A 14,311-nucleotide genomic window follows, 5' to 3' on the forward strand; every position below is an offset into this window, starting at 1 on the left:
TAAAACTGGTTCTGATTTTGTATATCACAATCCAATTAAAGTAGGGGTTCTTGCGTATTTTATAACAAATCCTCCTTGATGGCTACAAATATTAATAAACAAATGAATAACAAAATTGAAGAAAATTTGCAAATAGTCAAGACTCAATAACTTTTTTCACGAGAATATGATTGTTTTGCAGTCCCCGGCATCGTTCTTCTTTGTGAACCTACCTATCTAGGCCTACACTTAATTTTTATTTGGGAACAATCTGTTGGAATAGAGGTAGTGTCGCACCTCAGGTAGAAGAATCGTCGGTTGAGAAGCATGCGTCGTCGTAGGTAAAAGTGTGGAAGTTCGTTGAGAAAAGGTATGATATTTGTGTAGGATATTGAATTGTAAATGTATACCTGGTTTGAATAAAGAGAGATGCAGCTGCTGATTGAGGTATCAGTCAGTTAGCTGCCCAGTTGAAGGGCACTGTATTGTATTTCTTTATGATTTGCAATCGGATGTGGACGGGCTAGCCTCGCTAGGATCTGCGTGGTCTTAGCGGACTAGCTCTTCAACACAATCGGTGATCTCTGGCGTTTCTTCAATGAAAAATTGAGATTTCCCTATGGTGCTAAATTCAATATAAGCTTTGAACGCCTGGTTCTAAATTGTAACTTCCCCGATTGAGCTAACAATTTTGTACAGTTTGTATGGGATCGAAATGGCATCCAAAGATTAACTGAATCGAGAATTTACACTTTTCATACAATTGTGTTCCACGCTAGTATACAAGGAGTTGCATACCTAAAGAGTCTAGACGTTTAACGTTCAACGCTCCGTCATCGTAATCATCGAAACTTCAATAGCAGTTTTTCTGTTCAAAACTATAAAATATTCGATGAAAATGTTTTCACTGCGTTTCGGTTAGCGAATAGACTACAGTGAACATTTTTTCACGTATATTCTGTTGATTTTGAACGAAAAAAATGCTTTTGAAAATTCCGAAATCAATGACGGATCCTGCCCCCTTAATGTTACCTATTTGTAAGTTTCTGATTTGCATTACAAAAATGACCCTGATTTGTTAAGTTTTTTTGTTTTGAGCTTTGAGACCGACTTCAAGTTCTACTTAACCTGGACCGTTAGGGATAAGTGATGAAGTCTTCAAAACTCTTAAAACTTTTAACATTGTAGAATAAATTGTTTTAAATTTGCTGAAATCTCATCAATTTTCAATATTTGAATATATACCCCTTCCAGCACTAAACCGAATAGCGCCTTCCGCTTTTTTTACTAGCGCTGCCTCCCTTTACGTTAAACATAATGTCAGAAGTAGTGCGCTGTATAGATCATCTGATGATCTATACAGCGCACTACTTCCGACATTATGTATGTTTAACGTAAAAGGAATGCAGCACTAGTAAAAAGCGGAAGGCGCTATTCGGTTTGGTGCGAGAAGGGTATAAAGCATATAAAGCGTTACGCGTCACTTTGTAAAATAAAATACTATGCGTGGCACGATCAATAATTTTTCGGCGCGAGAATCGCGCCGACTATCTTAAAAAACGCTTGTAGATCGCCGCAAATCGTTTTGGTGTCTTCTGCGCGATCATGCCTTGGACAATCAAGAATAATCGCGCAGAAGACACCAAAAAGTTTGAAGTACCTGCGGCGATCTACACGCATTTTAAGAAGTTTTCAAGATCTCCGTCGCGATAAATAATCGCGCAATGCACAGTAAAATAATGAATTGGACTTATTTTTAGCATTGTGTGTTAACGTTCACGTTACTATGTTTTATATTGATAATTGTTCTAACTGTTATATCTGTTTGTCTGTGTACCACCGTATAATTTATCAAAATTGTGCTTAAGCTTATCTAATTATTTTTTATTTCTTAGAAATTTTCAAAATGCGCGGAATAAAAGCACAAACAGACGTAACACTTACAAAAAATCTTTAAATTACATCACTCAGTTTACGCGGTTTACGCTATCATCACAGACAACTAGACGTAACACTGACGAATTTTTCCATCGACCAATCATATATCGATCATTTGCATTTCGCTATGTTACAAACCTCACAACCGATGGCGCGCGCATCGTTTCTCTTTGCATTTGACGTTTCACACTACCGCCATCTGCAAGTATTATTGCATGAAACAGTATTTCATGCAACGCGCTCACCAGATGATGATAAGGCCCAGGGCCGCATTTACGGGGGGTCCAAGGGGGCCATGGCCCCCGGGCCCCCACATTATAGGGGCCCCCACAAACCATAATTAGAAGCCGATGAAATGAATGATGAAACTTTTTTGAACAACATCGAACGATTTGAAAGAAGTTACTAGGTGGATTAGTTTCAAATCAAAATACTAAAGCTAAATACTTAAATGTTCATGGATGAGCTTGAGCTGCCTTTACAAGATTATTTAGGATTTAGAAAGACTCAAAAACAATGTGAGTCATATAATTAGAGTGCCAACTTTTTGTTTGAAATCGAAAAAAAATTAAGCATATTTAGTGAATCTCTATACCATACTTGAATTGTGTACAGAACACTTCAATAACTTTTCGAAGTGTAACGAAGATTTACTTAAGTATGCTTAAGAGGATTGAATACTTTAGGACACAAGTTATTTAATTTATTTGAATATCGCTTAAGCGGTCATAAACAAACCATTCGTATTTTTTAATTCAAACAAATAGAAAGAACAGCAGACAAAAAATGGAATCAATGTTACCGATGATGAAAAGGCTAAAAAAGTTGAATGTATAAGACATAGCAAATCTACAAAAGTATGTTCGTGACGATGGATGGTCAAAGGGTTGATAATGGGGTAACATAATTTTAGATATCTAAGCAAATATTTGAAATAGAGATGGATAAAATGGTCAAAATTTGGGAGCGAATCGTAGGTGAGTCACTCACAAAAGTAAATCGAATTTTTTGATCGGTTCATTGAAAAAAAAAAATCATGCATTCCGGTTCTTGAACCTAGAATATGACAATTTTCAAATGGGAACACATTTCATATAACTAAATACTTCAATTACTTACACATGTCTGGTGTACTCGACTATGTTAAGTGTAATTAAAATAAAAACTTTCCATGGTATTTTTGAGCTGACCTTCCATAAGTGCTAGTGAATCATGACTCGTTTGAAAAGAATCGAGATTCGTTCACTCATTTTTTTTCATTGACTCTTTTGAATGATTCGTGAGTGGGGCTCAAATTTGAAATATTGATGTAGAATGTCATTGGAACACTCTTTGTAGAGGTCGAAAGCTTCCAGTAAAAAAGTATATTTCTGAGACAAGTAGTAAATTAAAGATATATCATTTAGAAAATCTTAGATATTTTTTTTTAATTTAGGGTGTCATAGAATATTGAACTTTTAGTAGAATGAACACTATTTTAAAATTTTATAATAATCATTGCTATTGGAAAATTTGTCTGCTTCGTTCCTAATACAACCCAATCCAATTTCTTTGATTCAATGTCATCCCCTCGATGAGAATCAGTCAATTTTCATACATTTATAAATTACAGTGAAACCTCCATGAGTCGATATTGAAGGGACCATCGAGTCATGGAATTGCAATCCTTTGGAAAGCTGTTTCAAGGGACCATCATAGTAACCATGAAATTTTGTTTCTACTATGGTTCCATGAGTCGATATCGAGTCATGGAACATCGACTCATGGAGGTATCACTGTAGTGAAAATTATCGAAAAAAAAAATAACCTTTACATAGACTTTACCCATGAACGTATTTCCATAATCGAACGAATACTACAGAAAAAAAAAGAAAAGACAATTTACACCGTCTTCAGCCATAGGCTGCACAGACTGAACATAACTAACATTAGACAACGGACACACGGAACGACCAGTGGACCAGTGAAGAATTTTTCGTTTGACGAAAAGTTTTCTTCGGCTGGGGCGGGAATCGAACCCACACTCCGTAGCACAATACGCCTAAACAACTGACGCCGCTAACCGCACGGCTACGGCTACGAAAGATAACCTATAATCTACAATCCTAGAATTCTAATCTCAGTAGACGGTAACCCATACCTGAAATTATTTTGTGGTACATTTATGAGGCTTTTAAGGTAGTTTAAAACTGACGTTTGGTAGTTAGAGCCTTGCATAGCATTAAGAAATAAAATTTCTTAATGAAATTATCCCGTAGTCTATTCCAAAAAAGTTTACTGGGGAAAAGGCCCCCACAAAGTTATGGCCCCGGGGCCCCCACATTTGTAAATCCGGCCCTGAAAGGCCAAAGGCCAGCAGATGGCGGTAGCATAGACAAACAGACATAATAGTTAGAAGATGGGTTTATTCACAAATGTCATAACGCCAAAAAGGTAATTGCCATAACTACCACCCACCAACCCTCTTATTACGCATAGTGCATGGATATTCCTAAACTTTTGTATGGTCTTTAACATTTTCAGGTAGGGATATTGTCTGTCTCAAGATAAATTTAATTATCGCGATTATCTGCCCATGTCTCCATATAAATAAAACCTCGAAAACAAATGATCTGTAAACATCACGTGAAAATGTCTATACTATAGCACAGACAAACAGACGTAACACTTAGAACAAATCGCGATCAAAATCATAGTCGAGAGAACATGTACGCCCAATGCAAAAATCAGTGTGTTTGGCCGATCGGCCAACAGATGGCGGTAGTGTGTAAACGTCAAACGCGAACAAAAACGATGCGAGCGCTGCAGATGGTGCACGCAAACAAATTTTGTTGTATAATCTACCGAATCCATGGTAGAATTAAGAACTGCACCAACGATTTTCAACCGACTACAAAAATCTGTTAAGTTTACTATAATCTGGTAAAAATCACTGAGTCGTGTAGTAAATGTGACTATGTCCATAGTAGCCGCGACTACAAAGCATTGTATTTCAATCCGTGACACCCACCGTACAACACAGTGTGGTGAAAAGTACAATGCCAAACTTGTCAAATCTAAAATGTTTCTAGTCATAAATACTACAACTCTGGTTAAATAAACATAATATATTTTATTGTTGACTATGTTATGGTAGAGTTAACAGATAATAGGGTCCTAAAATGTTGAATGAAATCTTGTTTTTATTTAATAACACGAAAGAGCATGTTAGGGGTCGTCCATAAATGACGTAGCTTTTTAGGGGGGAGGGGGGCTTCACGAATTTGTGACGATGTGTGACGAGGGGGAGGGAGGGGTCCTAGCTAGTGGACGTAGCATTTTGAATCACGTCGGTAAAATAAGAGGCGCTGAAAAAATGACATACAATTATTTTTTTATCAAACTTCTTTTTTCATTGTTTGACTTATAAAGTTGGGTTCTGAAGTGATGATTCAGCTTCAAAACATTCATATGACAAGATTGGAAAAAAAAAAAATATATTTTCTGTAGTGCAATCAAACAGATTTTTTTATGCTTTAAATAATTTTGTGAACATTACATTCATGTAATAATAAATTTATTTATGAATAAAGATTAAAGATAGATAAATTAATCAAAAATCAAGGCTTTAACAACTTGGAAGACATTGTTTGTTTTATTCATATTTTCTGTTAGAGCATATTTCTTTAAAAATATGTTCGTTTTGGCAAATATTATATTAAAACAAGATATTCATTCCGTGAATTATGCTCTCAATGTTGCAGAAGATCTCCACCCAATCAACTCATCGATTTGTTTTGATATATCAATACTCTTGATGGAATAGCCTGAATAAAACTTGATGGAAAAGCCTGGACGACAGATTCGATTGTTATCGAAATTGTTCTATCATTCAATTTTCTTAATAACTCGGTAATTTGAAGAAAGATTATTTTTAGTATTTATTTGTTTCGTTATAGTTTGTGTAAGATTATTTCAGTATGGGGAACGATAATGAAGTTAAGCAGGGGGAGGGGTTGCTTGAAATGCTACGTATTTTCCAAGGGGGGGGTATCAGCATTTGTGACGAAATGCTACGAGGGGGGAGGGGGGTGTAAAAAATCAGTGAAAAAATGCAACGTCATTTATGGACGGCCCCTTACTGTAACTACTTTAGCAAGTTTTCCCGCTCAAATAACGGCTATATCATATTTAAACTTTAATTTAAAAATTGGGTCTATAAATGAACCTTGACACTTTTGATCATGTTTGACGTTCGCTTAGTCGACAAAAACACCACAGGAGTTATAGTTTTTTCACTGGGGTTGTTCCTATATGACATTTCGGAAGGGACACGGAAAACAAAATACACCCAAAATTTGAGTTTAAGCCAAGGGGTGTGACAAAATCTAATAAAATATATAAAAAATGTTTTGTGGATTTAAACACACAGAAAACATTAAAAAATTGAGTAAACATGTGTTTGTGGCCTAAACTTAAGCGTTTGGCACTAAAATTGGGACAGGGCTTTAGGACCCTATTTTGGCTAGTTTTTGTTTTAGTTTCCGTGTAGATTTTTTGATTTCTGCACGCTAACTTGAAAGTACCCATTTAATGGGTTCCAAATACCCATTTTTATGAACAGTACTGAGTTGTCAGAAAAAGAGTATTTTTCAAATGTCATAAAAAGGGTACTTTATCCCCATGATGAAGCTTCTAATCGATTAACAATAATGGGTAAATAATACGCGTGGTATCCTAAAGAGCAGCACCGCCATTTTCCAGTTGCTGTTGCGGCTCTGTTTGTTTTTAGTGAAATGAAAACCTTTTTTGATGCGGGAATTTTGCACTTGGAGTGCATTCAAAGCTCATTTTTCAAAATATCTATTAAGGTAAGTACTTTCTGACGCAGTTTTGGTTTGGATTTTTCACTAATTTCAACATGTTTATTCAACAGAATTTGGATACAGATGTGGCGGATGTGGCACAATAATTTCCAGAGATGCTTTTCAATATGCTGGGATGGAGTACCGAGAGAGATTATCCGGAAAGTGTTCCGTATGAAGAGGCATCAGTGGTCCAGTGGTTATTTTAGATAACCTGTTCGAGGTCTACGATCGGCATTTTATAATTGAAAAAATATATGATTGTGACGATAATGTGCGAACATAAATTTGTTTTATTTTCTTGTTAATGTAATATTTTTTTCAAAGTTTCGAGGTTGGTAAACCGAATCCAGAGCGATACCGACACAAAAATGAGGTTATTTTACCCATTATTCCAGAACCAATCAAGAGTTAAAAATACCCATCTTTTGAAGTTCATGTCTAATACTCTTTAATGAGTAAGTCGCCCGTACTCATTTAATGAGTTAAGCCACTTTAGTCGAAAATGGGTACAAAAGTACCCATTAATGGGTACTTCCGAGTAAGCGTGTGAGTAAAACCGACCCGGAGTTGGAGTGGAAATCTTCTACACGCTTACTCGGAAGTACCCATTAATGGGTACTTTTGTACCCATTTTCGACTAAAGTGGCTTAACTCATTAAATGAGTACGGGCGACTTACTCATTAAAGAGTATTAGACATGAACTTCAAAAGATGGGTATTTTTAACTCTTGATTGGTTCTGGAATAATGGGTAAAATAACCTCATTTTTGTGTCGGTATCGCTCTGGATTCGGTTTACCAACCTCGAAACTTTGAAAAAAATATTACATTAACAAGAAAATAAAACAAATTTATGTTCGCACATTATCGTCACAATCATATATTTTTTCAATTATAAAATGCCGATCGTAGACCTCGAACAGGTTATCTAAAATAACCACTGGACCACTGATGCCTCTTCATACGGAACACTTTCCGGATAATCTCTCTCGGTACTCCATCCCAGCATATTGAAAAGCATCTCTGGAAATTATTGTGCCACATCCGCCACATCTGTATCCAAATTCTGTTGAATAAACATGTTGAAATTAGTGAAAAATCCAAACCAAAACTGCGTCAGAAAGTACTTACCTTAATAGATATTTTGAAAAATGAGCTTTGAATGCACTCCAAGTGCAAAATTCCCGCATCAAAAAAGGTTTTCATTTCACTAAAAACAAACAGAGCCGCAACAGCAACTGGAAAATGGCGGTGCTGCTCTTTAGGATACCACGCGTATTATTTACCCATTATTGTTAATCGATTAGAAGCTTCATCATGGGGATAAAGTACCCTTTTTATGACATTTGAAAAATACTCTTTTTCTGACAACTCAGTACTGTTCATAAAAATGGGTATTTGGAACCCATTAAATGGGTACTTTCAAGTTAGCGTGTAGCGTTTGCGTCATTTTCACAACATCGTGTACCGCAGCGTCACCTCGCGGCTTTGAACCAGAAGCTGGAATAAACAAACCATAAAATGGCGTCGTCAGACCCGAAAGCAGCTCTGTTGAGTACCCAGACGGAAAAGCCAAATCATTACACGTAAGTGGCGAATATCGGGATCGAATTGTGTTTCATCTTATAGCGCACGGTGCGCCGCGTTCGGTAATGTACAACAAGTGCCCTTTCCGTTGCAGATACCTGAAGGAATTCCGGGTGGAACAGTGTCCATCGTTTCTGCAGCACAAATGCAATCAGCATCGACCATTCGTGTGCTTCAATTGGCACTTTATGAATCAGAGACGCCGTCGGCCAGTGCGTAGACGAGATGGTTCCTTTAACTACAGTGCCGATAACTACTGCACCAAATATGACGAAACTACCGGAATATGCCCGGATGGAGATGAGTAAGTACCCAAAAATTATAAATCTCAAATCGTGTTTATTCATGGGAAAGTGACGACCAAGAAGATTCATTTTTCTTCATACAAATCTCCCGCCTGGAGAGCAGAAGCACGAAAAGCGGAGCCCCAAAATGCCATCACCGCTTACTTTGTTTGCGTTGCGTGTACCAGAGCGAGCCGGAGCAATCAAAATATTTTTATTTTTACACAGCGTGCGCTCTCGTTCTATCGCCCTTGCATAATATCAAAGTGCAGTGGTAGTGGTGGTGTGTGCTTCGTGGTCAAGAAGTGTGTGTCGAAAGCTGGAGATAATCGGTTTCATACATTAGTGTGCGGTAGTGCTTTCACTTGTATTCGTGAACACAGTGGGTGTATAAACAAACCTTTCGGTGGACAATATGTTTTGTTTTGATTGCACAATGTTACAATGAAGAAAAAGTGGTGCAACTTGTTTCGTGTTTTGTTGTGATTGTTCAATGGGACTGTGAACCAAATAATTATGGATGACGAAGAAGTTATCAATTGAGAAATCAAATTATGTTTCTGATCACTGTCTGAAGATTAGCGTATCTTCGATATTACGATCGAAATATTTCATATACCCAGTATTGATTAAAAGCTACAATAATAGGCTTTTTACTGTTACATGAAGATGTTGGGCGTAGCGGTAAACGTACACTGCTTATAAACGCATATCAGTCCCATGTTTGTACAATCATGCAAATGGACTATCGATATACATAAGAACCCCTTATGAAAATTCGCCACAAGAAATCGGATTGAAATTCATAAATTTGCCTCATGAACCAGAATTTGACAACAAAAAACGTTTTCGCGGCAACCTGGAATCGAACCAAGAACCTTGCGATCGATAGGCCCGAGTGTACACCACGCGCCTATCGACGACTTGATGTGGAGTGATACATAAAGCGTTCGTATTGCAATAATCGTTCCACCTTTCATAAGGCAAAATGGGCAAAATGTATGAAATTCGATAGTCCAGTTCGCTGCGTGTAGGATTTCCAACACACATAAAATAACTACAGGGCTGGTACTATGTCTCTATTTTTAACGACAGGGTTCTAAGGTCTCTGTTTTAATCAAAATGGTCATTTTTTACTAATCCTTCAATCGAATAGTCCAATTGTTACTCCAGGAGATCTTCTAAAGAATCCTACAGAAATTCTTCCAAGAAAAGCCAGAGTTTTTGAAGATTTCATTCGTTCAGTGTTTTTTTATGCAAGAAACACTTCTAGAATTCCTACGCCTTTCATCCATGGTTACTCGCAGAAATTGCACCAGAAATTATTCAAGGGGTTATACGAGATAACCTATTAGGAATTTTTCCTAGAGTTCCTCAATAAATTCGACCTGTGATTCATCAATAAGTTCCTCTAGATTTTTTCTAAAAAATGATAAATCTAGCAGTTCTTCCATACATTTATCAAAATTCTTTGAAAACCCCTTATGTTTTTTTTTTATTTTTTTAAAATATTCAAGTTTGTCCTGATATTTCACTGGAGATATACTGCCCTTCTACGCCTACTTGTCCCATGTTCTATGTAAACCTTATGGGCCGCGGGACAAATATGCGTAGAACGGCAGTATAGGTATCTGAAAGAAAAAAATTAAAAAAAAAAAAACGCCTGGACAAATCTTTGATGAATATCTCGAGAGGGATTCGCGATAAGGACCTTTCTTCCATTCTTGCTACCTTTTGTGACAGTTTTAAATCCCACTTTTTTGGAAGGAAGTTGTGAATTCAGAGATTCACCCTTCCTTTTGTTTGTAGTTGCAACCATGTTTAGTGAATAAACGAATGAAGACGAGACCTCCTAAGAGGTTTTTTTCCCAAGACGGTGTCCAAGAAGGATTACCGGGTACCCCCGTTGGTTTGACCACATTTAATATGAACACTGTTTAATTTGTACCCCGTTAATTTGCACTTCGTTCAGATTAAAAATGGTTCAAACGTCATTTAGCTCATGGAACGGAGTAAAGTGGAATGGAACGCTGTGGAATGGAACACAGAATCAAAACAAAACAGTGAAAGAGGTTACCAAAAACAAGATTCTAGGGTGACTAGATGTTCAAATTAAAAATGAACCCCGATGGTTTGCATAAGGTATCGTTCAAATTAGCGGGGGTGCACGGTACCACCGCTAGCTTTTGCCAACGGGTCTAACGAAAAATCGAAGGCACGGATCCAAACAAGGATCGTAAAAGGATCCATAGTAGAAAAAATAGTACTGATATATATATATATATATATATATATAGATGTACCGAATAGCACTATTCGGCTTTCGGCCGAATACCGAATAGTTGAGAAATTATTATTCGGCCAAACGAATATTCGGCCGAACATTCGGCCGAATAATGACTCAATATTCGGCCGAATAAAACCGCTAATTTCGGTCGAATAATACCTAGTTTTTAAATAGGGATAGATTCCACGGTGAAGAATTGATCGGAATGATCGTTTTAAGCTTTTGAAACCGTGTGAAGAAAAAACAAAAGTCAAAAGCTCTGAGGATTTATATTTCTAAAGTAAGGGATTTGTATCTTTTTGATTGCAGTTTTGATCCATTTAACTTTTTAAGGAACTAGGTTAATACGTCGCTTTATTTCTCATCCGACTTCTGGAAGTGCTTCATATTAATTAGAGCAAATACATCGCATAGGGTCGGTGTTCCCTTAGTAGACAGTCCCCTATATTCGCACTAGTAGCTTTTTACGACCGTTTTTCTATAAATCGTTGTAAAATAAGTACCATTGATTCACAGCTCAATTTTGTTCAAGAAATGATTTTTTGCTTAAAATTCTAGCTCCCTTGCACCTATAGTACACCTACTGTTCCTATAGTAGAGAAACTTTGTTTTTTTTTTTGAATAAACATACGATTTTGATTTTTTTTGTTTTGCCTACGCCGTAAAGCTATTGGAACAGGAATTAGAAATAGTGCTACTATAGTCACATGTGTTCCTATAGGCACAAGCGATAATAAATGCAAAAGTTTGAATTTTCGTTGTTTCCATATTTTTACAAAACCAAGGTGAAAAGCACTTTCAGTTTACGTAAAAATAATGCCACAATACAATCCATGCAAGATGAGTGAAATATTGAATGGCTTGTATATTGAGCAGCATCGCAATGCCGTAGAACGGGAAAATTCTCACATTTTAAAACATTTAGTATCAAACTCCATCCATGGAATCCACCAAAGGGAAAATTTGATGTATTATCACTTGAATAAATCAATCGTTTTTTTTTTTTTAATTTTCTTTCGTATGAAACATAATGTTTTGTTACAATTTATTTTATTTTATTATTATTCGGTCACAGATTTCATTATTCGGCAGACCGAATATTCGGCAAAATCAAAATAATCGAGATATTCGGCCCGAATATTCGGTACATCTCTATATATATATATATATATATATATATATATATATATATATATATATAATATATATATATATATATATATATATATATATATATATATATATATATATATATATATATATATATATATATATATATATATATATATATATATATATATATATATATATATATATATATATATATATATATATATATATATATATATATATATATATATAGAGATGTACCGAATATTCGGCCGGCCGAATATTCGGGCCGAATATCTCGATTATTTTGATTTTGCCGAATATTCGGTCTGCCGAATAATGAAATCTGTTATTCGGCCGAATAGGCCGAATAGTGACCGAATAATAATAAAATAAAATAAATTGTAACAAAACATTATGTTTCATACGAAAGAAAATTAAAAAAAAAAAAACGATTGATTTATTCAAGTGATAATACATCAAATTTTCCCTTTGGTGGATTCCATGGATGGAGTTTGATACTAAATGTTTTAAAATGTGAGAATTTTCCCGTTCTACGGCATTGCGATGCTGCTCAATATACAAGCCATTCAATATTTCACTCATCTTGCATGGATTGTATTGTGGCATTATTTTTACGTAAACTGAAAGTGCTTTTCACCTTGGTTTTGTAAAAATATGGAAACAACGAAAATTCAAACTTTTGCATTTATTATCGCTTGTGCCTATAGGAACACATGTGACTATAGTAGCACTATTTCTAATTCCTGTTCCAATAGCTTTACGGCGTAGGCAAAACAAAAAAAATCAAAATCGTATGTTTATTCAAAAAAAAAAACAAAGTTTCTCTACTATAGGAACAGTAGGTGTACTATAGGTGCAAGGGAGCTAGAATTTTAAGCAAAAAATCATTTCTTGAACAAAATTGAGCTGTGAATCAATGGTACTTATTTTACAACGATTTATAGAAAAACGGTCGTAAAAAGCTACTAGTGCGAATATAGGGGACTGTCTACTAAGGGAACACCGACCCTATGCGATGTATTTGCTCTAATTAATATGAAGCACTTCCAGAAGTCGGATGAGAAATAAAGCGACGTATTAACCTAGTTCCTTAAAAAGTTAAATGGATCAAAACTGCAATCAAAAAGATACAAATCCCTTACTTTAGAAATATAAATCCTCAGAGCTTTTGACTTTTGTTTTTTCTTCACACGGTTTCAAAAGCTTAAAACGATCATTCCGATCAATTCTTCACCGTGGAATCTATCCCTATTTAAAAACTAGTTATTATTCGACCGAAATTAGCGGTTTTATTCGGCCGAATATTGAGTCATTATTCGGCCGAATGTTCGGCCGAATATTCGTTTGGCCGAATAATAATTTCTCAACTATTCGGTATTCGGCCGAAAGCCGAATAGTGCTATTCGGTACATCTATATATATATATATATATATATATATATATATATATATATATATATATATATATATATATATATATATATATATATATATATATATATATATATATATATATATATATATATATTATATATATATATATATATATTATATATATATATAAATCAGTCGCATTTTGAGGCTGGTTCTTTTGAAATGATGACATCTCTGGTGAAATTTTTTGTTCAGTATCAAAAATTTCGTCAGCGGGAAGCTGACGAAAAATATAAAATTTAGGTACTTTTAGATTACACACTAAAAATGAGACTCAAGCATTTGTAGGCAATAATAAAACAATCTCAAAAAAAAAATTCTAAAATGCAAAAATGTGTCAAATGTCACAAAATCTTTGAAGATATGCGTGTTATAGTCCGAGGTTTAGATTAAAAAAAAATCATTTAGATTTTCTAGCTACGAAAAAATACATTAAATTCCTAAGGGTACCCCGTCCAATGGCAGGGTTGGGTATTAGAGGGTTATTAATGATCTGGTGAACGTTACCTTAGTCGAAATGAATTTCAAATTATCTACCTTAAAATGAGGTGTGTAAGGAATGAAAAAATGTGACCATAAATTTCAAGCTACTTCTGGTAGGGAAGGTGTACCGGTATTCGCCATGTTCCAGTTATTCGCCACCCAGGATTATATAGCGTTTTACGACATATATGGTTGCCAATTGTTTAGTGTTCGCTAAATTGCTTTAAGATGCTCCGGAAACATTCTTGGAAACTGCAAAATTTTCTAAGAAAATAATAGAAAAAAAAATCATTTTCCCTAAAATGGATGCTCCTTTGCACCTATTTTTCGCCATGGTGT

The 14,311-nt window shown here is 35.4% G+C and overlaps 1 protein-coding gene across 6 annotated transcripts in view; it reads left to right on the forward strand.

Moving 5' to 3' along the window:
* The first annotated feature begins 8,233 nt into the window (after positions 1–8,233).
* Positions 8,234–14,311, forward strand: part of LOC5576307 (RING finger protein unkempt) — a 39,926-nt gene continuing 33,848 nt past the window's right edge. For all 6 annotated transcript variants that reach the window (XM_021846996.1, XM_021847003.1, XM_021847005.1 and 3 more), the window contains exons 1-2: positions 8,234–8,349; positions 8,445–8,654. In XM_021846996.1, the coding sequence (XP_021702688.1) occupies positions 8,285–8,349; positions 8,445–8,654 (275 nt within the window). In that variant the 5' untranslated portion in view covers positions 8,234–8,284. The remainder of the gene's footprint in view (positions 8,350–8,444; positions 8,655–14,311) is intronic.

This window comes from Aedes aegypti, chromosome 1 (genome assembly GCF_002204515.2).
Source record: "Aedes aegypti strain LVP_AGWG chromosome 1, AaegL5.0 Primary Assembly, whole genome shotgun sequence".
Classification (NCBI taxonomy): Eukaryota; Metazoa; Arthropoda; class Insecta; order Diptera; family Culicidae; genus Aedes; species Aedes aegypti.